Below are 27,143 nucleotides of genomic sequence, written 5' to 3'. Positions count from 1 at the left end.
AATCTTGTTGTATAAGTCAAAGATCCCTAACCAGATGTTGAATAAAGTGGAAAGTTGAGAATTACCCAAGTAAGTTGGGACTAATACCTTGACTACTATTCAAATTAAACCACGTATAAATGGAGATATTTTTTCACCTGAACTGCCAATATAATGATCTCAATTATCTTATTTTCTCTGTTAAACAAAATCTATATTCATATGACTCCAGAGTCTACTGAAAGGACAAAACTAAACGTGGAATACCTGAAGGCAGATACAGAAAGAAATAACAGGGAAATCATTTTTTTAACTAAAAATTTCAGATGAAATATACAATCCAAAGTAAATATAGTGAATGTTACATAATTGGAATTATAGGTAATCACATGTCTGTTACTCTTTTGTCTTTGGTTTAAGAACAGCATTGCCAAAAAGTTATAATTTGGGACAGGTGATTTAATTTGAAACAGAAAAATTGCTAACATGAATTTTTAGATAGGAAAAAGATAACATAAAATTATTTGCCACAACTAAGAAGAATTATAGAACATGTGATGGTATTGTTCAGAAAACTAAGATCTAATTATAATAGAGGAAATGGTAAACTAAACATACAAATCATTTCAAATCTTGAAATTCCTTTAAATACAGTCCAACTGCAACGTGGGAGACCTGGGTTGGAAAGATTCCCTAGAGAAGGGAAAGGCTGCCCACTCCAGTATTCTGGCCTGGAGAATTCCAGAGACTGTATAGTCCATGGGTTCACTAAGAGCCGGACATGAGTGAGAGTCTTTCAAATTCACAGTTTAGAAAGAACTTTCCCATGCATTATCTAATTCCCACCACTGAGAAGCTATACTGCCTTTTATACATGAAACTGGGGGTTTCCTGGTGGCTCAGATGGTAAAGAATCTGCCTGCCATGCAGGAGACCTAGGTTCGATCCCTGGGTCAGGAAGATCCCCTGGAGAAGGGCATGGCAACCCACTCCAGTATTCTTGCCTGGAGAACTCCATGGACAGAGGAGCCTGGCAGGCTACAATTTATGGGGTCACAAAGATTCAGACACAACTGAAGGACAAACACACACGCAGGCATGAAACTGAAATTCTGTAAGTGGCTTGCCCAAGATCACAGGACTACTGAGTAACAAATTTGAAGCCTAATCCTAAAGCTTTTCATTCTGAGTGTTCTCTCCATAGTTCCACCCTTAATCCTCCAGAAACAGTTGAGCATATCTCTATAGGGGAAAAAAAAAAAAAAAAAAAAACTTGACCAATCAGACATAATTTTATCACTGAATTTTAGAATCTAGGGTTGTAAGTTGAATCTCTATTTTTACATGTGTTAATATAAAATTATATTTATAACATAAATTTAAATGGTCTTACCTTTAAAATCTAATAGTGATACTAAGTTCTTTCATTCATTAATCAAATATTTATCTTATGATGCTCTAGACTTTGGTCGCTCAACACTAAAAAAGATAAATATTCTACCCTCTCAGAGATGTCTCCTGTCTGAAGGTAAAGATAATTAAGTAGAAAATTTAAACAAAGTAAAAGATTAAAATAGAGTATGGTCATACTATGATGAGGTACCAGGTGCCAAGAGAACAGAGAAGTAAATTGATACCGTACAAATCATACTGTTTGGCCTTTTCCTGAAGAATGAATAAGAAGCCATGGAAAAATTTTTAATAAAGATGAGCATGACCATTTTTAAAGTTTTATAAAGATCATTTTAACTACAGTATGCTATGTATCGACTGAAACAAGAAAGAATGATGACAGTTTCCCCCCCTCATGCCATCTGAAGTGAATATACACAACATTGAACAGTTTTTGATCATTACTTATATGCCATTATAAACCCCAAATTAGAAAAAAAGAATTTTTGTGGCCAAGCCATGCAGCATACAGGATTTTAGTTCCCTGACCAGGGACTGAACCTGTGTCCCATGCACTGCAAACTTAGAGTCTTAACCACTGAACGACCAGGGAAGTCCCTCAAATAAAAGTGTGTGTGTATGTATGTAAATATATATATATTCTTCTTTGGGGAAGTATATATGCTTAATACTGTTAACATTATCATTTTTGTTATTTTGTAAATTAAGGATCTGTTGTTGTTTTTGGTAGCTAGGTCATGTCCAACTCTTTGCAACCCCATGGACTACAGCCCCAGGCTCCTCTGTCCATGGAATTTCCCAGGCAAGAACACTGGGAGTGGGTTGCCATTTCTTTCTCCAAGGGAGCTTTCCAATCCATGGATAGAATTTGAGTCTTCTGCATTGGCAGGCAGATTCTTTACCACTGAGCCACCAGGGAAGCCCCATATAAAAAATACTCATATGAAAATAATAAAATGATGAATACTCATGTGAAAACACTAAAATGATGGATGCCAAAGAAAAGTTATCCTGATACTAGGCCTTTAAAAAGATGCTTTAATATTAAAATATAAAGTCCAAGGTGATAAAAACAAACGTATCATTTTATTACTAACAAAATTAGCTACCATTTATTGAGTAATGCTAAGTATTCTGCATGGATCACCTTATTTAATCTTCCCAAGTACCCCAAGAAACACACATTCCTCAAATGAGGAAACAAACTGAGAAATGAAGTAACTTCATTTATCGCAAGGTGACACAACCAGTAAGTGCTGGAACCAGAACATAAACCATGGTCCATCTGGCACCAAAGCCCATACTTTCAAGTATTATGCCATACTGAAACTCAACTTACTGCAAAAGGATCACAGTATTTCTTTTTTCTATAATTGTCCTTTTTTCTGTAATTTTCTGTAATTATACTTTACTCCTCCCCCTAATTTTTTTTAAAATATACTTCAACAAGTATCTGTTCATGAGACTCTCCCCTACTGACACCAAAAGGTATTAAACTAAAATGGTGAATTTGAATTTATGTTGCCACCTTTCAGGTAAGTCATTCTTTCAGCTTTTCTATAGAATGACTGAAAGGAAATGAGAAAAGTATAAGCTTAAAATAGTAACAAATAGAAAAGACAGCAAACTGCATCTTCAGTGGAATACTAAAAAATGCCTTGTTCCAGTTGTAACAAACTAGGGGGGAAAAAGATGAAAAAAATAGAAAAAACATGGAGTTTAAATTGGGGAAATGTATGGCCAGACGTAATGCAGATCAAAAGACGGCAATCATTTTGTAAATATTGAATGGTTTAAGTTACTTTAGCAACGTTGAAAGAGAAGAAATAACTCATAAGAACATCATCCTAGTCTATCAAAAAGTAGAAAGCATATCGTGGCACTTCTTTTCTGTAACCAGATATGTACCTGCCACATCTGGGCAGGCTTACTCCAGGAGCTGACCAGGAGCTGACTCAGAAAACTGATGGAAAGAGATTCTGACTCTGAACACAGCTTTCCTTTTCCGTGGAACAAAAAGAAAAGGCATTCTGCTAAGCATCTGTCAGTTCAGTTGTTCTCTCGTGTCCAACACTATGAGATCCCATGAATCACAGCACGCCAGGCCTCCCTGTCCATCACCAACTCCCAGAGTTCACCCAAACTCATGTCCATCAAGTAGGTGATGCCATCCAGCCATCTCATCCTCGGTCGTCCCCTTCTCTTCCCGCTTTCAGTCTTTCCCAGCATCAGAGTCTTTTCCAGTGAGTCAACTCTTCCCATGAGGTGGCCAAAGTACTGGAGTTTCAGCTTCAGCATCAGTCCTTCCAATGAACACCCAGGACTGATCTCCTTGCAGTACAAGGGACTCTAAACAGTCTTCTCCAACACCACAGTTCAAAAGCATCCATTCTTTGGCGCTCAGCTTTCTTCACAGTCCAACTCTCATAATCCATACATGACCACAGGAAAAACCATAGGCTTGACTAGATGGACCTTAGTCGGCAAAGTAACGTCTCTGCTTTTGAATATGCTATCTAGGTTGGTCATAACTTTCCTTCCAAGGAGTAAGTGTCTTTTAATTTCATGGCTGCAGTCACCAACTGCAGTGATTTTGGAGCCCCCCAAAATAAAGTTTGACACTGTTTCCCCACCTGTTTGCCATGAAGTGATGGGACCAGATGCCAAGATCTTCGTTTTCTGAATGTTGAGCTTTAAGCCAACTTTTTCACTCTCCTCTTTCACTTTCATCAAGAGGCTTTTGAGTTCCTTTTCACTTTCTGCCATAAGGGTGGTGTCATCTGCATATCTGAGGTGATTGATATTTCTCCTGGCAACCTTGATTCCAGCTTGTGTTTCTTCCAGTCCAGCATTTCTCATGATGTACTCTGCATACAAGTTAAATAAGCAGGGTGACAATATACAGCCTTGACGTACTCCTTTTCCTATTTGGAACCAGTCTGTTGTTCCATGTCCAGTTCTAACTGTTGCTTCCTGACCTGCATATAGGTTTCTCAAGAGGCAGGTCAGGTGGTCTGGTATTCCCATCTCTTTCAGAATTTTCCACAGTTGATTGTGATCCACACAGTCAAAGGCTTTGGCATAGTCAATAAAGCAGTAGTAGATGTTTTTCTGGAACTCTCTTGCTTTTTCCATGATCCAGTGGATGTTGGCAATTTGATCTCTGGTTCCTCTGTCTTTTCTAAAACCAGCTTGAACATCTGGAAGGTCATGGTTCACGTATTGCTGAAGCCTGGCTTGGAGAATTTTGAGCATTACTTTACTAGCATGTGAGATGAGTGCAATTGTGCAGTAGTTTGAGCATTCTTTGGCATTGCCTTTCTTTGGGATTGGAATGAAAACTGACCTTTTCCAGTTCTGTGGCCACTGCTGAGTTTTCCAAATTTGCTGGCATACTGAATGCAGCACTTTCACAGCATCATCGTTCAGGATTTGAAAGAGCTCAACTAGAATTCCATCACCTCCACTAGTTTTGTTCGTAGTGATGCTTTCTAAAGGTCCACTTGACTTCACATTCCAGGTTGTCTGTCTCTAGGTGAGTGATCACATCATCGTGATTATGTGGGTCGTGAAGATCTTTTTTGTACAGTTCTTCTGAGTATTCTTCCCAACTCTTCTGCTTCTGTTAGGTCCATACCATTTCTGTCCTTTATCGAGCCCATCTTTGCATGAAATGTTCCCTTGGTATCTCTAATTTTCTTGAAGAGACCTCTAGTCTTTCCCATTCTGTTGTTTTCCTCTATTTCTTTGCACTGATGGCTGAGGACGGCTTTCTTATCTCTCCTTGCTATTCTTTGGAACTCTGCATTCAGATGCTTATATCTTTCCTTTTCTCCTTTACTTTTCACTTCTCTTCTTTTCACAGCTATTTGTATGGCCTCCCCAGACAGCCATTTTGCTTTTTTGCATTTCTTTTCCATGGGGATGGTCTTGATCCCTGTCTCCTGTACAATGTCACAAACCTCCATCCATAGTTCATCAGGCACTCTATCAGATCTAGTCCCTTAAATCTATTTCTCACTTCAACTGTATAATCATAAAGAATTTGATTTAGGTCATATCTGAATACTAGTGGTTTTCCCTACTTTCTTCAATTTAAGTCTGAATTTGGTAATAAGGAGTTCATGATCTGAGCCACAGTCAGCTCCTAGTCTTGTTTTTGCTGACGGTATAGACCTTCTCCATCTTTGGCTGCAAAGAATATAATCAATCTGATTTCGGTGTTGACCATCTGGTGATGTCCATGTGTAGAGTCTTCTCTTGTGTTGTTGGAAGAGGGTGTTTGCTATGACCAGTGTGTGCTCTTGGCAAAACTCTATTAGCCTTTGCCCTGCTTCATTCCACATTCCAAGGCCAAATTTGCCTGCTACTCCAGGTGTTTCTTGACTTCCTACTTTTGCATTCCAGTCCCCTGTAATGAAAAGGACATCTTTTTTGGGTGTTAGTTCTAAAAGGTCTGTAGGTCTTCAAAGAACCGTTCAACTTCAGCTTCTTCAGTTACTGGTTGGGGCACAGGCTTGGATTACCATGATATTGAATGGTTTGCCTTGGAAATGAACAGAGGAGCAACCCCACATCCGAGGATGGGGCGGCGGAGAGGAGCAACCCCACGTCCAAGGAGCAGCAGCTGCATGGGCGCAGGAGGGCCAAGAGGAGCTACTCCATGTTCAGCGTCAGGACAGGCGACTCATCCAAGGTAAGGAGCAGTGGCTGCACTTTGCTGGAGCAGCCGAGAAGACTTACCCCTCATCCAAGGTAAGAGAGACCCAAGTAAGACGGTAGGTGTTGCAAGAGGGCATCAGAAGGCAGACACACTGAAACCATAATCACAGAAAACTAGCCAATCTGATCACACGGACCACAGCCTTGTCTAACTCAATGAAACTAAGCCATGCCATGGGAGGCCACCCAAGACGGATGTGTCATGGTGGAGAAGTCTGACAGAATGTGGTCCACTAGAGAAGGGAATGGCAAACCACTTCAGTATTCTTGCCTTAAGAATCCCATGAACAGTATGAAAAGGCAAAATGATAGGATACTGAAAGAGGAACTCCCCAGGTCGGTAGGTGCCCAATATGCTACAGGGGATCAGTGGAGAAATAACTCCAGAAAGAATAAAGGGATGGAGCCAAAGCAAAAACAATACCCAGTTGCAGATGTGACTGGTGATAGAAGCAAGGTCTGATGCTGTAAAGAGCAATGTTGCATAGGAACCTGGAATGTTAGGTACATGAATCAAGGCAAATTGGAAGTGGTCATACAGGAGACGGCAAGACAGAACGTCGACATTCTAGAAATCAGCAAACTAAAATGGACTGGATGGGTGAATTTAACTCAGATGACCATTATATCTACTACTGTGGGCAGGAATCCCTTAGAAGAAATGGAGTACCCATCATGGTCAACAAAAAAGTCCATAATGCAGGACTTGGATGCAATCTCAAAAAAGCACTTGTAACACTTCCCTATTCTCAAAACAATTTTCACATGGCTAGGTATCTTTATTTGACTGTCTCAAGAATCCTAAGAGTTGAGTATTACTCTGTGTGTGCTCAGTTGCTCAATCATGTCTGACTTTGCGGCCCCATGAACTGCAGCTCCCCAGGCTCCTCTGTCCATGGAACTTTCCAGGCAAGAACACTGGCGTGAGCTGCCATTTCCTTTTTCAGGGGATCTTCCTGACCCAGGGATCAAACTCATGTTGCTTGCATCTCTGTATTGACAAGCAGAGTCTTCACCACTGCACCATCTGGGAAGCCCCTTGGGTATTATTTGTAGCAGTTATAACTTAAGATGAGAAGTTTGAAGCTCAACCTGTTGATTTTTAGATAACATATCCAGCTGATGGAAAAGGTAGGATTCCATCCCAGGGCTCTCCTCCACTCCCAGAGCTCTCCTCCTCTGCACCATGACACCATTCAGTGGATCTAAGAACACCATACTCATACAGTGAAAAGAACAATGGATAAGCTTCCCGTCCTAATTCTATCACTAACTTTATTTTATAAAAGTAAAGTTCATATACATTATCTTATTTGATGAGGAAAAGAAACAACATATTACTAATGTTGTTTCAGAAAAGGAAACTGAGGTTCAGAAAGATATGATTTTCACAAGGTCACCTGGTGGCACTGTCATAAGAAGGCAAGTGAAGAAGCACATATGGGAGATTGGTACTTTGAGATCTTAATTTTTTCTCTCTCTACATGTTCCCGTTTCCTTTCTTTTCCTTCAAGCTGGTAACTGATTTTGTATTGTATTGCCTCAGGAGAGGTATGTACTAGGACAGAAAACCAAAGGAATTTTATAGTTATTCCAGTTTTGCTTTCCAAAAGCCTAAATCCTCTGAATAAAAGAGTTTGTTTCAAAGATCAAAGAGAGATTCTCAGGTACATGCAGAGAGAGGAACATCTTCCAGCCCCTCCCCAGTCTAGGAAAAGATTTTCTCAGCTGAAAAGTAAGAGAAGTTTTTGGAACCCAAGGCCGCAGGTATCTAGGCTGTTTGCTGGCAGCATTGCCTGAGAGGCAGAAAGACCCCAGAGAGGAAAAGCAACATTATGCAGCTAGGCAAACAGAAACACAGAAATTCTGTGGGGGCTGGGGAGGGGTGGGGAATGTTAAATCCATGTCTTGGAAGTAGCAATTGTTGCTAGACAAGAAAGAACTACCTAGACAAAACAACTCATGACTCAGAGGTAAACTGTTACACTCAGATGATCAATGACCAGAGTAGACCTCATGCCAGATGGAGCCCTACCATGACCCCAGGAAAGACAGAAAACCTCAAAAAGGATTGGAGTGATTCTGCCCATAACTTAGGAATTAAGAGTCAGAAACAAAGCTGAACTGTGGAAAATGAAGATATTTCTTACACACCTAAATCTACAGAATGAGAGTCCTGGTCAATGATTATCTAATCTTGTCCCTTCATCTGGAAGCCAGGTCTTCTAAGCCAGGTCTAGGTTTCTCCCACAACATCACTGCAGCTGATGATGATGGAGGACATGGTTCAAAGAAATGAACATGAAACGCAGCACTGAAATTGCCTCTTTTCCTATCTGTCCCCTAATAAATTTTAAGCATCATAAAGTCAGACTGAATACCGTTTGCCACTGCAAAACATACACAGAGCACAGTGCCTGTGCCTGTTAACAGGCACTCAATAAATCTCCGTTGAATGGATAAATGATTGAATAATTAAATGGAAGGAAAGCTATTTCCTTAAATATGTACACAAGTTTACCTTCTAAATTTTTAGTTTATTATCTATATGGTATTTTAAATAGAACAAGACTTAACAGGCTTATTTCAGGTCTCTCCACACATTCAATGATAAAGATGTCATAGCTCTCCAAAATGACAGATACCCTACAGACCCCTCAGAGCCTTGCACTAACAGACTTAGGGCCTTAATGGCTGATAAGATGTGCCATCAGGAGAAATAGGATACACAATCTTACTCATAATCTTTGAACGTTTTAACTTAATAATTTATTTTCACAGGATTTTCTGCTTTATAATACATAATTTCCACTTGAATCTTCAATCCTAAAACAAATGAGGTCAGGAGAAATGTTTCATAATGGAGGTGATTGGGCCATAATTCTTGAAATAGCTTTGAAAAACTAAAAACTAAACCTATGCAGAAAGCTTACTACCTGGAATTCAGAATGACTGAGGTAAAACTCATGATCCTTTGCTGACAAAGCAACCTACATTGAGGACACAGAGCCCTCGTGCCTTGACTGCTACAAATTCCTGAGCAGGAATTCCAGCTGGGGGACACGTCCTCTTGCCCCAGTTTTAAAAAAAAAAAGATTTTATGCACCTCAGCATTATACCAAAAACATATCTGTTTTGTAGCCACTTGTGTGGCTACATGGTAAATATTAAGAAATAAGAGAATATAATGAGTATATAATTTAAAAAGAGGAAAGAACATTCTTACAGTTTACGGAATGTATTGTTATAGAAAAGTGAGGAATTGTTTGGCAAAGGCATAAATGAGTGAAACATCTGAATTCAATGTTTTAAAAGTCCAATATTTTGTGTACATCTTCTCATTGACTAGACTTTTCTATCCAAAGATGTAACCAATCAAAGGCCTAAAAGAAAGATCAAATATTCTATCATGAATGGAGCACTTGGACAGTTTCCCAAAAACCTAACAGTTCAAATAGTGTATGGTATCAATTTATTAGCATATCATTTGCAACTTTCCCTATACATAAGAACTACAAAATAAATTCAATTAACAACAATTTTAGCACCATGCCTACTGTTTGCTTCATAATATACTCCCAATGAGTACTTTAATACAAAGAATATTCTTCTATTTTTCTCTCCAGAATGATCTCTTATCATTCCAAGATGCCTCCTGGATTGATAATTATTTTCCAACATCAAGAGTCTGTGGGTTCATGACTTTTAAAACTAACTCTCTCAACCAAGGTCAAAATGACCCTTTTGAAGGATTTCAAATTTAAGAAAATCTTTAGGACGTTATCTTATTTTAATTTACAGAAATTACAAAAGTCTGAAAACTGCCTTTTCCCATCCCTCTCTGGGAAGATTTGGGGCTTAACTCTTGAATTCTACTAGCTTGGAAAAAGAAAAAACATCAAGTTTTTCTGAAATGGAAAAAGCATCTGGATATAACCCTGGTATGGCAAACACAAAAATTCAAACAAAAACTTGGTGAAGTATATATGAGAGAGATAAAATAGCTACTCAGAGCCAATAAATTTAGTTACATATTTTCCCCTTTTTAGAGAATCTGATGAAATTATTTTAATAATTGAAGAAAAGCTACAGATGGAAAAAGAGTATGCCCAGATTATTATTATTGTTTAGTTGCTAAGTCATGTCCAACTCTTTTGCAACCCCATGGACTATAGCCCACCAGGCTCCTCTGTCCATGGGCTTTCCCAGATAAGAATACTGCAGTGGGTTGCCATTTCCTTCTCCAAGGGATCTTCCTGACCCAGGGATCAAACCCCCGTCTCCGGCATTGGCAGGCAGATTTTTTACCACTGAACTACCAGGGAAGTCCATGCCCAGATAATGAAAGGCAAATATAAAATAGTGAGATCCTACAAAAAAGAAGTTAAGCCACAAAGTGCAGGAAACAAGTAAGAAAATTTTAACTGAGGAAACAATAAACTTAAGAGTTATAAGTTTCCTTCCCAGAAGGAGGGGAAAGAAGAAAAACAGAAATGACACTTTTATGAAGTATACAGTCAACCAATAGGAAAGAGTGTAAGCCCAGGAAACAACAATCTCAATTTCAAGAATGGTACATGGCAATATCATGTTTGGGGATTCCAATTATACAACATTCTTCAACTTCCTTTAAAAAGAACAATGTCTAAACAATGAATTATGAAAATGATCATGTTTAAGTTTCACTAGATAGCATACATACTCCATTACATCACTAAGAACAGTTGCAAAAGAAGTCATCAAAGGAAATAAAATGTCATGTATATTAATAACATCAGAAAGACTTCTATACCAATTTAAAAGAAGCACAGAATAGCACAATATTTTAAAAACAGAAATAAGCATCAGTCTCAAACTATTAAAAGCACTGATTTTTTTCCCACATGTTTAATGACAATAAAGAGAACAAAAAAATTGCTGAAAAAATGTACTGCAATGTACTAAAAAATTCTGTTGAAACATATGTTATCATTAAAAAAGCAGCGTTCTGCAAAAAGCACAGGGGATAACACAGCTATCATTAACTTTTATTTCTTGCATCAATCTAACATGAAATCAGATCAATTCGTAAGTCTTGCTGAAATAGCCCCTTACTATACATCATGATCTTGCATCATATCAGAGAATGCTGATACAACTTATCTTGTATCAGCCCTGAATTTTCAGAATTCAAAATAGGTCAAAGATATCAAAAAGGCTTAGCTGGGAGCAAATAAAATTACTACTACAGAAAAAAGAATTCTGAATGAAAAGCAACTGTTCGGAGAAAAATATCTCTGAAGAAGAAATGACATGTTCTGTTGATAAAACTGAAATCTATAAAAATGTGAAGCAAGTGAGTGGAAGATGTAGTTAAGTAATGTCATAAAACAAACTAGCAGTGAATATAGGGGTTTGAGATACAGTAGCTTTGGCTTATCTAAGAACAGTCAAGAATAGCAGCTAGAAATGTACTTAGGGGCTTCCCTGGTGGCCCAGGAGTTAAGAATGCTTCTACTGCAGGGGCATGGGTACAATCCCTGGTCAGGGAATGGCAAAAAAAAGAAAGAAAAAGAAAAGAAAAATGTACTTAGTGAGATGTCACACCCATTCCCACTTCCCACCGTGGTTCACATTACCAATCAGAGAAACCACTCTCTACTTTCACAATAACATACAAAATATTTCACAAGTGAGAAATCTGTCTTATGAAATTTTCTTATTGTAGTAAGAATATATTCAACAATGTATAAACATATGGTTCTATGAGGATAGTTATTGCTTAAAATTACATGAAGCCAACTCTTCCATCCTATCTACATGCAACAACAATGAAGAAAGAAAAAGATTTAAGATGATAGGTACTGTGCTCCCTCCAGAATAAATCCAGGTTATACTTTCAAGTATTTGTTTTACGTATGGTATAGAACAGTACAGACAGTAAGCTTAGCTAATTAAAAATATAATGTACATGTTATAACTTGTTTGGTTAGTGGTCTATAATATTTTAAAATATATATCTTAGTACTAACAGTTTTAAGAGAAGAGAAAGGGAGGAAAGAAGAGAGAAGGAGAAAGGAAATTATTTCTCCTAAAGTACAGTTTTCAATAATGTATCAGCAATTTTTATAACTTCTTTTAAAGGTAGGAACTTTTAACAAACTCAGTCTGCTAGGTTTAGAAACCTTAAGTTCACCCTGATTAGTTAAGTTTTACCTAGAACATAGTGCCTTTCATCTCTCTTGCCAGATACCTTTTCACCCCCTCATTCTCCACACACACGCACACACACACACCACACACACACAGTGTTTAATTCAATTACTAGTTTAAAACAAATCCAAAAGAACACTAACTACAGCACAATAAATGGTAGAAAGAATAAAAATACCTTGCATGCCAAATAAGTCAAAGAGACATACCATTTATCGGCTACATTTCCCAAACCATCCTTGTTCCGAATAAACCAATGATGTCAGGTCTGGGCAAAAGTAGCTCCAAAACTTCGTGGAGAGTTTACTTCTCTCAGTAATTATGGAGGAGAGCAGCAGGAGGAAACAAGCCCAGTCTTAAAACCCCAGTGTACTAGATGTCTAGGTGTTTCACAGGTATTATATATCATTGCCCATCTCCAGAGACACCAGTTGGATAAAGAATCTGATTGTAAGTTTCCTCAATGCACCTTCCAAATCCACAGGAATGATTAAACATCATACAGAGCCAGGCTGTACCTTAACCTTCTTCCTAAGCTTTAGTTTTAGACTGCAGGAACTCCCATAACCGGTCAACATTTGGATCTACACTAGTTTACTACAGTGGAGTTCAAAAGTGTTGATACAAATTTTAGTTTTAAACTCTTAAAAAAAAAACTATTTTATAGTCGATTTGGTCTATACCACGTCAAAAAAAAAAAAAAAAAACACCTAGGTTCACAAGGATCCTTAGATAATAAGGTTCATTTGGGGTAGATCTAGGCTAAAGAGAATCCCAAGGTGTATATACAATACTTCAGCAACTCACCAGATCTTGATCAAGTGAGGGAGGAGTCCAGTGTTAACCTTATTTGGGGAATTTGCCAGTAATGTTATTGGATAATGCATACACAGCAGTTGCCAAAGTTGTTATTTACCACAAAAGGGAAGACTTACACCAGAATAAATCCAAACATAAAATCTATTCTTAATCAAAAGATCATCTACAATTACGTACACTGCAAGCAACTTTGTTATCTTTTACAACTGTGTAATTCACTTGATAAATATTTAAGCCATAAAGAAGAGCTGCACTGTGCAGGTTTCTTTTTTAAAGACCATGTAAAAGTCACCTTTAACAAGCTAAGAAAACAAGTGAAAGTCCCAAACCTATGGTATCAAATTTTCGCTGATTACAAAAATGGTGATTTAGACCACCTGATTTGGAAACCACAAATGTCTATAATTAAATAGGACAGCCCCACTTCACTTTCTTTTAGCAAAACAGTATTACTGAATGATGCACCACAGAAAAGACATTATTATGAAAACTACACCCCAAGCAAAACTTTACTGTCAAACGGAATACAATTTAAATTGTAAATACCAGAACCAAGAAAAAGGACAAACATATACAGGAAACCTCATAGCCCACCTTTCTTCTTGACTGGCATTCTTGGGTCTTTCCAATGCCACAGGATTCAAGAGCTCTTTTCAGGTCTCAACTTGATCCAGCTGGATGGAGGCCAAGGGCCAGGTAACTGTTGCAAACCTCTTGGTTGTTTGAAATCCAGGCTGTCTTCTCTTTCAAATAAAGAAAAAATGTTGTATTTTTTTTTCCACAAACTTTGACAGTGCCCAAGGAGTTTAAAGAAAAATAGCTTTTGAGTTTTTCAAGTTTTTCAATGCTTCTAAAATAGTTATTCTGTTTAAAAAGAAAATTATTGTAAGCACAGAAAACATTATTAAAACTCCTCTTTAGGCAGCAATATCTCTGGAGTTCAATGACTAACTCAATTAAGGCACAAAACAAATTTACACAGCTGTCTCATTACCCAACACATGATCAAAGATGAACTGGTTGATGATAAAGACCCTCAAATTCTTTAGAGAAAAATTTAAAACCCTCACCTCTCCAAAATACTTTTTAAAACCTCTTTAATGGTCTCTAAAAAAGGTGGGGTGAGTTTGGACAGTTTTCTGGGGGCAGAACCCAGGCTGAAAGGCCCTTTTCTATTTACTGGACCCGAAGTTCCGGATTTCAGCCCCTCAGTGAGACAGGATCCAGCTTGCTGTCACTTTAATTTTTTTTTTTTTTCTTCTGTGCTCTCCAAGCCCCTCAGGCTTGATCCTTAATGCCCCTCTGATTCTGATCCTCCCATGTATTAACCGAGAGGACTGAAAAGAAGGAAAGCAATCCCTTGGCATGGAGACATTAAAGTGACAGTGCTACTCAATGGGCACTTGATGCAGGATGAGTTGGCGAAGATTTCTTCACACTGGAGTCAGTCAAATCATGCCATCTCTTCGCATCCAGGCAGCTCCCTATCCGGCGAGGAAAAACACTGAGACTGCTCGAGACAAGTCAGACCTTCCCTCAAAGGTGTTTTCTGAGACGCTGTCGGAGTATTAGGCATGTGAGCATAAGCTGGGCAAACGGTTCGCGGTTTCCTAAATGGGAGAGAGTTCGGCTGCGTGGCTTCCACATCCACCCTTTTTCGCTCAGTCTCTCTCCAAACTACCCACCTTCCTTTCGCAGAAAAGACCAGAAATCCCTCTGCTACCGACGGCCACCCCTCTGCCCACACCCCGTTATAGAGATGAGCACAGAAACGTCCCGCACCCCTCCACGCGATGAAGTGTTTCCTCAGGCAGGAGAAACAGCAGCACTAGAAATTATGTAACTCGCGATTCTGGCTTCTCTAAGACGCGGAGACGGGAGGGTCGGGGGTTGCTGGTCTGGGAGACACTGCCGGGCACTGAATGTGCACAAAGGGGGCCCGGCCTTCGCGCAGCGCCCCCCTCACCCCCACCTCGAAACATCGGCTGGCAAGGGGGGGTCTTCTAGGGGAGTGGAAGGGCAAATTTCTCTCCGGCCCCTTCCCAAGCGGGGTGAACGGATGGCATGTGAGGGGACTAAAGACTGACGAGGAGACGCTGACGGCTGTGAGAGGAGGCTACTCTGGGCTGCTCCGGCAGCCGTTTGGGGGCTCTAGGGAGGAAGTGCCCGAGAAGCTGGAGCCTTAACACACGGGCTGGGCCAGAGGGGCGAGCGCCCTGAAGAAGTGAAGGGGGCGGGCAGCTCGGGCACAGCTAACGGAGGTGTCCTGAGGAGAAACACGCGCAACCACATTCGTGCGCGAGGACCGGCCCACGTTTCCCTCGGGGTGCGAGAACAAGGGAACCAGGCTCACAAATAGCAGAAGCCGGGGATAAGGGCCTGGCGGGGGGCGGACCCACGGGCGTCCGGCCCTCCTCGAGGCCAATGAGCGCCTCCAGACACCGCGCCCAATCACAGCCAGGACGGAGGGCGCGGCTTTTGACTGGGCCGTGTCTGCGGGCGCTAGGCGTGAGCCCGCGACCCTTCCGGACCCGAGCTCTGCGTCCCCGCCCACCGCCAGTCACGTGAGTCGCCAAGATGGCGGCGCTCGGGCGCGAGGCTGGAGACGACGTGCGGGTTGCCGGTGTGGTACCGGTGGGAGCTGCGGATGTGCCTAAGGTAGGCGGAGACCCAGGGTGCTGAGGCCCGTGATTTCTGCGACCTCAGGTGCTGGCACACTCTTCTGAAACGATGCGCATAAAGGGATCTGAAAGTCTAAACAGGACAGTTCCCAACTCCATGCAAGGCACGTTTAAATCCCCAGTTGCTGTGAAAAGAGGTGGGGAGAAAGTAGGAGACCTAAGCTTTAGTCCTGAATGAGGGACCCTGTTTTCTCTTGCCTCGGGGCTTTTGTACTTTAAACCCCCTGCCATTCTATCCTGACTTCTGCCCTGGTTGTGGGTTCTGAGGACAAGGCTACATCTTGCTTAACTGGGGGACTTTCAAATACCGGGTGAATGTTTGAGGAAATTATGAATGACTGATGAATAAAATTCTCAAAGTGAAATAACACACATAAAAGCACTACAAAACCATAAGATACTTTGAAAGTTATAAACTTGCACGATGCAGTATTACTGGTGTAATTGAATCGTGGTGACCGGTTGAGTGGCCTTGAGTGGCCTTGAACTGGTTACTTTTTAGATGAAATGTGCGTTATAGCAAAATCTGTACATTTCAGTACTTGTAAAAAATTCTGTCACGAAGTTATCAGTATATTTCTCTGCTTTAATAACAGTGCCTTAGGAAAACTAGGTATGCAGTAAACATTTGCTGTCCTGTTTCAGTATTTTAGGATCATAATTCTGGATGTTTGTGTTTACTGTATACTGAGGTGTAGACGAGATAGGAAGTTGGTGCACGGCATTCCCTGAAAGTTTTCTTTGTGAGTAATACGGGACTTCAGTGAATTGGATGACAGGGAAACAAAAAGTTTTCCCAAGTTTCTGGTTAATTATGTTACTGACATATGCCTTCATGTACATTAGATGGATTATAGAATCTCCTTTCTATATTGCTATCTTGTTTCTTCCATTTGCCATTTAGATGTCAGAGAGAGGCAAAAAGATTAAATCTAGCTTGTGAGAAATTGGAATTTATAAAATATTTTACTTTTTTTTTTCCTGTCTTCCCAGGCAATTTAAAGAAAAAGAACTGGCTCGATTATAGTTCTTCACTGATAGGGAAAGAAACTGGTCCATTATTACTTTGTTTAATACCACACAAATATTCAAGAGAGCCCATACCTTCACAACACTGATTGTTGTCGTTCAGTGGTCAAGTCTTGTCGGACTCTTTGCAACCCCATGGACTGCAGCACACCAGGCCTCCCTGTCCATCACCATCTCCTAGTTTGCCCAAGTTCATGTCCATTGAATCAGTGATGCCATCCAACCATCTCATCCAGTTGCCCTCAGGATGTTGATATATTTGAATCGACCTTTCATTAGTTAGGTTAGGGTTGATACATATCACTATTCAGGAAGTGAATATTACAGTGATGTTCAACATGTGTCCGTTTGACTACCAGCATCAGAATCACTGGTGCAGATTTCTAGACTTTACTCCTGCTGAACCCAGATATTTCAATAGGGAGCTCAAGAGACAGCATGTAGGTACACTCATGTGGTTCTTGTGCATACGAAAGGTTTAAAATCTTACTAAGTCTCTTCTATGTCCTTTATGTTTAATCCACTCTGGTTCTCTTGCCCAGGACTCCTGAAATTTGAGACTTATGAGTCTGCCCTTGACCACAAATGTTGTTAACATAGGGATTCATATAAATTGTAAAGGACATAGATTTTTTAAATCTATTCACTAGCTAATCTGGAATGCCATAATGTCAGTATGCCAAATGATGTAACAAATACTATTAAGACTTTTCACAAAAATCTGAGAGTCTTACCCAGAGCAAAATATTTAGAAAGGATCCTTTCTGAAAGCCTAGTTGTTGTTGTTGTTTTAACCACTGGTTTCTGTTAAGATGGCTTCTCTGATAGCTTAGTTGGTAAAGAATCTGCCTATAATGCAGAGGACCCCAGTTCGATTTGTGGGTTGGGAACATCTGCTGGAGAAGGGATAGGCTACCCACTCCAGTATTCTTATGCTTCCCTGGTAGCTCAGACAGTAAAGAATCGACCTGCAATGCAAGAGACCTGGGTTTGATCCCTAGGTTGGGAAGATCCCTTGGAAGAGGGCATGGCAACACACTCCCGTGTTCTTGCCTGGAGAATTCCATGGACTGTATAGTTCATGGGGTCGCAGAGAGTCAGACATGACTAGCCACACGACTGAGCAACTTTCACCTTCTGTTAAGATGCTACTGGCCATACCTCATGGTCCCTCGATATTAGCAACTGTCTATTTATGCATCACACTTGGGAGACAGGAACTTTCCAACCTTGGAGTCCAGTGCCTTAGGACCAGGCCCCCTGATATTACCATATAGCAGTTTCCAGCAGAGGCCCTACTTCCACCCCAGGTGCTCCTCATGAGCTAGATATATAACTTATATAATCCAAGGTAGCCATCCACTGCCTCTTCCTAGTCTGGAAAGTGTCCCTCCTCCTGATGTTCTCTCTCGCTGGTTTCCAAGGAAATTCCTGCTTCTACCTCTCCAGCAAACCCAGCATAATCTCCAAAACTCAGGCTTTCATGAGACAGAGGATAAAAATGGTTGTCAACAGGTAGCTACTGTTTACTTTCAGCTCTGAAAAAGCTACAGTGTGGAGAACTACAACGGGCCTGGCTACCTTCAGGGAAAACTGTAAGGAAAACAAAGATACCTGAGTAACTTAATAGTTCTACATCAAGTCCTAAGACAAGGCAACCTCTCTGAACCTTGTCTCATCCATAAAAGTAGAGATGACCATTTTCCTACCAATTTCTCAAAGTTATTACGTGAATCAAAAAACCACTGTCCACTAAACAATGAACAAATCATTAACAAAGGATGTGAAAGCAGATGACAGTACTTGATACTTTACTAGAGTCTAAATGTTTTTTAATTTGAATCTGTAGAATTTATAAGATTTAATATTAATATCATTAGCTATTATGGTTCTGAATTTTGTGTTTTCCAGGACATCAAGATACCAACATACACACATGGTCAGTCCAAGCCTTCTCTAGGAGATGCAAAACTCAGAAAACCAGTAGTCATCGAAATCATAGAAAAAAAAATTGAATGCCTTAGAAAAGAAAAGTAAGAGACACACCCAGACTGAAAGTCAATAACTTTATTTGTAGATCTTCTGTATTGCCATGGTTTCTAGGTATCTAAGATCCTATTAACTGTACTGAGTTGGTTATGAAGAAAGCTTTTTTTGAAAAAAAGAACTGGAGGGAAACATGAGCAGATGAAAATAGACGTTTGTTAGAATACTGAGACTGGATAATTTCTTTTGTCTCTTGAAATTCCTTTGTTTCTAAAATTGTTGAAATGTTATCTGTGCAATAAGCATATTTTAATTAAAGGTAATAAAGAGAACACCATTTTGAGGACTACTTACATTAATTGATTATCAATTATAATTAAATTCAGTTTAGAATTTCTTACCTCAGCCACACTGCTGAGCTCAGCAAAAAGGAATACAGGATTCCATGATGTACATATAGTCTCACATTACCATTCTGACTTTTAGATTAATAGAACTCAAGAATAAAATCACAGACGTTAATCTGAATTGTTCAACATTTCTGGATTTAGGTGTGAGTCAGAATAAGCAAAACTAGATCTTTCAAATTTCTTTGAAGTTTTGGAAATACTTTAAATGTATCTGGACTACTTAAGAAATAGTTATTTTCTAGAAGACCTAACCAAATGTCAACAACTTTTTTCAGATGACCTTAAGCAAATTAATTCTTACAGTAGAAAGAACAGTATTCTTGGATTTAGCTAGCTCATAAAATTTGGCTACATTGGAAGTACTGATACTTGTTTTTGGCTAAAATTTACTTCTCTTTAAAAGAGCTCCATCTTAGAACCACACTATTCTCAGAAAGCAAATTATATTATCCTCTTATAGAATGCAATTTCCATGAGGAGTGGAATTTTTCTCTTTTCCCCGCTTTATTCACTGCTCCATCCTTAGCACAAACAAAATACCTTTCACAGAGTAAATGCTTAAGAAAAATGTGATGTTGCATAAATATGTTAATAACGAATGACTACACAGGAAAGGATATATCTGTTAGAAGAGTATTATGTTGAACTTAACTTTTACTCTGTTTTTCCAATTAGGACTTTAAATGTATATGGAACACTGACTTTTGGAACAACAGCTGCTTTCTCTGGAATGTTGACAAACTTCATTTTCAGACATCGCTTCAAGGTCACACATGATGTTTTGAAGACATATGCATCATTGACTGCACTTCCATTTTTGTCTACCATAGTTTCTTATAAGCTTCTTGTAACAGATGCTTTGTGTTCAGGTAATTTTAAATTCATTAGCATATCATGTGTTTATATCTAAGTAAAATTACTCATTAACATATACTGTTGCTACTGCTGATAATAATCCCTTGCATGTGTGTATTTCTTTACCAGTAACAAAAGTACCTTCACATATATTGTCCTGTTTACACGCCACAAGAATCTTCCTAATCAGACAGGGAAAATAGTATTGTGACTTTTTTTTTTAACAGGTAAGATACTAAGCTGAGACATGTTCAAGTACACTAAAAAGCAACATAATATACTAGAAAAAAAAGCAGGCTTTGGTATACTACATATTTCACTTAAGTTTTGTGACACTGGGCAAGTCATTTCAGAGACTTACTTGTTTTAAGAGACTCAGTTGTTTCATATCTATGAATTAGGACTAATAGTACTTACCTCAGGATTGTTTTAAAAGTTAAGATAATGTATGCTGAATGCCTGGCATAGTATCTGGTATATTATGGGCATCTACTGTTACTTCCTGAGGAACTTTAGGAACTTCCTGAGTTATTTCCCGTACTTTAAGTTTCACAGCTAGTAATTAATGGAACCCATGATCCCTGTTCATCAGGTACCTGCTTAAATACCTCATCTCCAGGGAAATCTCTGATTCCCTCAGGTTAAGTTTCTCCATACATTCTCTATTCATTTTACCTTCAAAGCATGTGCACATTTAAGGTATTTGTTTAAATATTTGTCTAATGTATTTCTTTCTTAGTAGACTTGACCTGAAGATCAGTGGTTGGGTCTCTTGTGTTATGCTGTATCCCTAGCACATGACTGACATACAGATAATATAAATGTACTAATCTGGAATCCAGGTATCTGGTCTGCTAGTTTAATATTCTTCATTGTGAAACTGCTTTTGCACCAGCTGTAGAAGACGTAAATTTACCCTTATATAAAGTGTAATAAAAACATTTAAAATTTTTGATGCATTCAGTATATTGTGCCATACACTGAATTGCTAGCATTCTTTCAACTATTTCGCTATGTTGAGGACAATGCAGGTAAGTACAGTATAAGAACCCAAGATTCTTAATAGCCAAATTTACTTTTGTTTTCCAGGTAACATAAGCCAGGAAAATTGCGTTCTTAGAAGCTCACTGATTGGCGTAGCATGTGGTGTTCTATATCCCACTGCTTTGGCTTTTTCTAAAAATGGGCGTCTAGCATTCAAGTGAGTCCATCTTCTTGTTCCTTCTCTTCCTTCTCCTCCTCCCTTCCCTACCTCCTTACTTCCAGTTTTTTTTAATGTTAATAAATTCTCCTTATTCTTTAGCTGCCAATGACATATTTTAATAAAAATATCATGGTTTCATATTTCAAATAGCTAATTTTAACCCTTTTTGCTTTCTACATGAAAGATCTAGAACAGAAATGATCAGTTTAGGAGAAATCAGCAAATGTTCCATAGAATTTACATCCAGACAAAGTCCTTAACTCTTTTTCCTTTGTAGGTATCATACTGTTCCCCTGCCACCAAAAGGAAGGGTTTTACTTTATTGGCTGCTGCTTTGTCATATAGAGATAAAAGCAATGGTGATCCCTCTCATCCTTCAGACAACCTTTGGAATATTTCATGGTCTGCAGCACTACGCAATATTTGAAAGTACTCTTGAGAAAACTGTACATGAAGATTAACCAGACAATGAATGGACAGTAAATCAGCTGAATGAACTTTTTTATAAGGACTCAGGCATTGCCGAAAGAGTTAAAAAAAAGTTCTGGATAGACAGGTTGTCTCTTTTCCTTTTGCCCGGTATACAGCAGGTGCTCAATAAATAGTAAATAAATGTAGATTTTTGTCTCTGTTTCGTTATTATATGTGGAAATAGGCTTGAGGCCCCAAGGTCTAATCTATACATTTATATATTTCTTTATTCATAAACATTTATGGAGCACCTGCTAGGTCTCAGGCATTGTGTTACTTTTAATAAGAAATGGTCCTTACCCAGAAGAAACTCACAATTAGAAATGTGAACACACAGCATGAGAGGGTTTAACAGGTATACCTGTAATTGTGTGAGCATATTGAGGATGTAGCTGTTAAATACTTGTGCAGAAGGGAAAGCTATGGGGAAAAGTGACATTGTCCTAAATTTTGAAGGGAAAGTTGAAAGTTCACAAGAAATCAATATAGAAATAACGTTAACAGCCCATTCCTCTAAAGTCTAATTCAGTATACTTAGTAGCTCTTAATCATTAACAAATTATCTTCACTATGCTATTTAAAGAACATTTATTGGGACTTCCCTGGTGGTCTAGGGACTTAAAAGACTCCATGCTCCCAGTGCAGACAACCTTTGGAATATTTCATGGTCTGGGTTTGATCCCTGGTCAGGACACTCTTGCCTGGAAAATCCCATGGATGGAGGAGCCTGGTGGGCTGCAGTCCATGGGGTCGCTAAGAGTCAGACACGACTGAGCGACTTCACTTTCACTTCACTTTCATGCATTGGAGAAGGAAATGGCAACCCACTCCAGGGTTCTTGCCTGGAGAATCCCAGGGACGGCGGAGCCTGGTGGGCTGCCATCTATGGGGTCGCACAGAGTTGGATACAACTGAAGCGACTTAGCAGCAGCAGCAGGGAACTAGATCCCACATGCTGGAACTTAAAGAGTTCACATGCCATAACTAAAGATCCTGCTTGCCCCAATGAAGATTAAAGATCCTATGTGCAGCAACTAAGCCCCAGCACAGCCAAATAAATATTTTTGAAAGAACATTTATTGAGTACCTATTTTCTATTAATTAATACAGGCACCAGGGGTACAAAGATTCAGTCCTTGCCCTTAAGAAGATTAAACAAGGAGATCACAGCAGGCTGCTTTAAGTCTGCTACAGCACTCCAGCGCTACACATTTAATTAAGCAAACTTAGTACCAGAAATGAACACTGATAAACAAGACACGCAATGGAATCTCATAGCTTATTCTCTGTCTTAATCATGTTCATCTTGAGATTTAAGGATTTGGTCATCTGAGGCCCCAAGCAACCTAAAGCAGAAATGGAAATCTTAACAAGGTGCTTTACAGCATCAAATATAACAATCTGAAACACATACACTCCTGCTAATTTAAAAAAAAAAAGGCCAGTAAGCCATTCAGCTTCTATTCTCAGAATAACTCATGATACTTGAAACTGAGGAAAAGGCAGGTGAAAGGAGGGGGAGAGGGAACCAAGTCAAGTAGATAACTACATCAATGGTATTAATATTAACTCAAAAATTATTAAGCAACAAGTACATGAAAACCTCACTGTGAGATATTCAAATGATCCAAAAGAATAAAAAGAAAGTCCCCCTTCACACCCACTCCATCCTATTTCTACTCCGTTCTCCAGAGGTAACTACTAAGTTACCACGACTCTTTCATTAATAGTCTTCTTTTGTAATTTACGTATTTTTAAATAAATGGTATTATCCATACATATAATAGAAATTAATTTTCACTTCACTGTATATCTTAGCTCTCCAACTCATTTCATCTAAGTCTTAATATGTGCTTTTTAGTGACTAAAAAACATTCTTAGTGATTCCAGTATTCACATAGGTGACCCTTCTTTCAACACCTTGGTCTATCATACCACTTATTCCCATGGTCATACTCTAGACCTGTGCCATCCAATATATAATAGTCATTAGTCGTTTGTGGCTGCTGAGCATTTGAAATGTGACTAGTCTAAATTGAGATACATTGTAAGTGTAAAATATACATTAAGTTTTAAAGATTTACTATGTAAAGAATGTAAGATATCTCAATCTTGATTGCATGTTGAAAATGTTACTCTTTTGGATACACTGGGTTAAATAAATAAAATACATTAAAATTGATTTTATCTGCTGCTTTTTTTAATCTGGCTACTAGGAAATTTTCAGTTACATACACATGTGCATGCTAGATCACTTCAGTCGTGTCTGACTCTGCGACTCCATGGACTGTAGCCCGCCAAGCTCCTCTGTCCATGGCGTTCTCCAGGCAAGAATACTAGAGTGGGTTGCCATGCCTTCCTCCAGAGGATCTTCCCAACCCAGGGATCAAAGCCACGTCTCTTAGGTCTCCTTCACTGGCAGACAGGGTCTTTACCACTAGCACCACCTGGGAAGTCCTACATAATGTGGCATGTATTTTTATCAAATTATGTTTCTCTAGACCTTATCATTACCAATAAACTCAAACATTTCACATTCTCAGTTATAAAACTCCGTATTCTGATCACTACTTCCTGCCCTTCCCATCTTTTGCTTCTCACACCACATTACTCCGGCTTTACCAGAATCTATAATCCATCAATCCCACTACCTTTCCACTGTCTCTCACCCCTCTCACATCCTGACTGACCCTCTCCAGTTTCAGCTACATCAATTTTTTTAAAGCTTCCCAATCTTGAGGAAAAAAGAAAAACATAAAAATGAATCTAGCTAAATTTGATTATGAAATAAAGGTACTGGCCTCTTCTTTTGTGAGTTTTCTGTTCATGCCTTTGACCCATTTGATTTGTAAATCAAATAAATTCTCTGTAAATTCTGGGTATTTTGTTTCTTCAGATGCTGAGATAGTCATCTGGGAAATAGCGAGATTGACATATGTTCACTTCCCTTGCCAACTGAAAAAAGAAGAGATTTGTCCCTTACTCCATGACTTCAATTTGCCTTTTATACAATAGAAAATGTAGGGAAGTATGTCAATATTTTCCTCTGGCTTTGGGAAGCAGTACTTGTCAAAAAAGTCTCTGTAAGAGGCCATAAAGGGGAATTAGGGAAATCTTGATCTGAGCCTGAGGCCAAAGGTAAAACTAGGTGAACCACAGTGACGAGAGGCAGCAAGTCTCTAGAGGCAAGACAGTTCAGAGGTGTGACATACAGCCTGGAGCTCCTTTCTCAAAGTTCAGATCCTGGCCTTACTATGCACCAATGGGATGACTTTGAATAAGCTATTTTACCTCTCTGCACCTCAGTTTCCTCATCTGTAAAATGAGAAATAAAGACTACTTACCTCATTGTGTTGTCAGGACTAAATGAGTTAATACATGTAAATCAAAATTGTGGCCAACTCACAGGATGTTACTACCATTACCGCACACCAATTAATACAGTCCTTTCCCTAGCCTGTAGTTCTCAGTTTACCACTCTTCTAGAAAATATTAGAAGCACAGCAAAGAAAATTTATAACTTCCACTTGAATACATATTCATTTATTCAGCTAATATTAAGATGTAGTGTATGAAAAACGTTGTATACCATGTGTTGGGCAATTTACCTAAACTTTCTGACTGCTTTGGAGTAAGGTTATAAAAATGGTACCACATCATACCTGGCCTATAGAAGGTGCTCAATAAATGTGTTTACATTTGTCTGTTTTCCTGATATTTTCCCTGAGTCATATAACAATGACTAAGATACGGTCCCAACTATAAGCTCTTACCTTCTCTCTTGGATTTTTCCCTCCATTTCCTCCAACTGCCTTATTAGCCACGTGATTATCCTGTTTTGTATTTACTGTATCACATTGTATTGCTTGCTGTGTATTGTATAATATTGATTTTCTTCCTGCTTTTGAACAATTATATTGGCATGTATAAACTATTGAGCATTTTAATTTCCAAGCTTAAGCAGTAATCTAATAATAAGGAAATTATATTCTACAGATGTGGCTGAATTTCACAGAACCTGATCACTTACTTTTCTAGGCCTCATTAAAAAATTGTTCCAAATATACATAATGCATATTCCTCTACTTTCAACATCTTATCCTCTTCAAAGTCATACTATCATTAATAAGTATGAATAATTGAATCTTGGTAGCCCTGAATACCACCAGCTTCACTAAAGTAACAAGGCCCCCTAAAAGCCTCCCCAAGATTAGACATAGCAGAAGAGTAGTGAACTTAAAAGATATAACAATAGCAACTTCAAAATAAAACTGAAAAAAACTAGCATAGTATTAGTGAGTAGACTTATATATCTATAATTGAAGACAAAGAAGTGATAAAAAAAAATGTTTGAAATAGTAATGGCCAAAACTTTCCAAATTTGATAAAATCTATAAAACCAGATTCAATGATTTCCAGATCAAAATGGTGACACAACAGGCCCCTAAACTCGTCTCCCACCATAAACACACTGAATCTACAGCTACACATGAGCAAATCCCTCTGAAAGAAATCCAGTGGCCAACAAACACATGAAAAGATGTTCAATATCACTAATTATTACAGAACTGCAAATCAAAACTACAATGAGGTATCAGCTCACACCAGTCTGAATGGTCATTATCAAAAAATCAACAAACAATAAATGCTGTAGAGGGTGTGAAGAAAAGGTAACCCTCTTACACTGTTAGTGGGAATGTAAACTGGTACACCCACTATGGAGAACAGTTTGGAGGTTCCTCAAAAAACTAAAACAAGAACTAGCATATGAGCCAGCAATCCCACTCGGGGCATATACCCAGAGAAAACCATAATTCAAGAAGATACATGCACCCCAATATGCATTGCAGTACAGTTTACAATAGCCAGGACATGGAAGCAACCAAAATGTCCATCAACAGAGGAATGGATAAAGAAGATGCTGTACATAGATACAATGGAGTATTACTCAGTGATAAAAAGAAACTGTGCAATTTGCAGAGAACCTGGATAGACCTAGAGACTGTCATACACAGTGAAGTAAGAGAAAAACATCATTTATTAATGCTTATAGGAGGAATCTAGAAACATGGTAGAAATGAACTCATCTGCCAAGCAGAAAGAGACAAAGATGAAGAGAACAAACGTATGGATATCAAGATGGACAGAGGGGGTAGGATGAATTGGGAGATCGGGATTGACATACATACACTGCTATGTTTAAATAGATAACTAATGAGAACCTGCTCTACGACAGAGAACTCTACTCAATGCTCTGTAGTAACCTAAATGGGAAGGAAATCTAAAAAAGAGGGGATATATGTATATGTATAACTGATTGACAAGCAGAAACTAACACAACATTGCCAAGCAACTACAGCCAATAAAAATTAATTTTAAAAA

General features: G+C 38.9%; 2 protein-coding genes across 8 annotated transcripts in view; one reads left to right on the top strand and one right to left on the bottom strand.

The window, feature by feature from the left end:
* The window catches only part of DLG2 (discs large MAGUK scaffold protein 2), a 2,338,778-nt gene extending 2,324,490 nt beyond the window's left edge, over positions 1–14,288 (bottom strand). For 5 of the 6 annotated variants that reach the window (XM_040255566.1, XM_040255568.1, XM_040255582.1 and 2 more), the window contains exons 1-2: positions 14,196–14,288; positions 13,720–13,868 (exon numbers count right to left, since the gene is read on the bottom strand). In XM_040255566.1, the coding sequence (XP_040111500.1) occupies positions 13,720–13,738 (19 nt within the window). In that variant the 5' untranslated portion in view covers positions 13,739–13,868; positions 14,196–14,288. Of the gene's footprint in view, positions 1–13,719 lie in introns of all 6 variants that reach the window. The other variant, XM_040255564.1, reaches the window with a different exon arrangement.
* A 723-nt stretch (positions 14,289–15,011) lies between these two features.
* On the top strand, positions 15,012–23,200 carry TMEM126B (transmembrane protein 126B). Of its 2 annotated transcripts, XM_040255583.1 has the most exons (5): positions 15,486–15,783; positions 18,747–18,868; positions 19,907–20,100; positions 21,176–21,287; positions 21,568–23,200. In XM_040255583.1, exons 1-5 carry the CDS (start codon positions 15,703–15,705, stop codon positions 21,749–21,751), a joined length of 693 nt encoding a protein of 230 aa, XP_040111517.1. In that variant the 5' UTR covers positions 15,486–15,702; the 3' UTR covers positions 21,752–23,200. The 2 variants fall into 2 exon arrangements, with proteins under 2 accessions (XP_040111518.1, XP_040111517.1); XM_040255584.1 differs by lacking the exon at positions 21,176–21,287 and having other exon boundaries at positions 15,012–15,783.
* The last annotated feature ends 3,943 nt before the right edge of the window (positions 23,201–27,143 follow it).

Source organism: Oryx dammah, unplaced genomic scaffold (genome assembly GCF_014754425.2).
Source record: "Oryx dammah isolate SB20612 unplaced genomic scaffold, SCBI_Odam_1.1 HiC_scaffold_15, whole genome shotgun sequence".
In the NCBI taxonomy this organism is placed as follows: Eukaryota; Metazoa; Chordata; class Mammalia; order Artiodactyla; family Bovidae; genus Oryx; species Oryx dammah.
This window is presented reverse-complemented; position numbering and strand designations above follow the sequence as displayed.

Bases quoted from the DNA above. Each gene is read 5' to 3' on its own strand.
- TMEM126B (XM_040255583.1), top strand. From the start codon at position 15,703: ATGGCGGCGCTCGGGCGCGAGGCTGGAGACGACGTGCGGGTTGCCGGT. The intron at 15,784-18,746 runs GTAGGCGGAGAC...TGTGTTTTCCAG, and splicing joins GAGCTGCGGATGTGCCTAAG to GACATCAAGATACCAACATA. The intron at 18,869-19,906 runs GTAAGAGACACA...TTTTCCAATTAG, and splicing joins GAATGCCTTAGAAAAGAAAA to GACTTTAAATGTATATGGAA.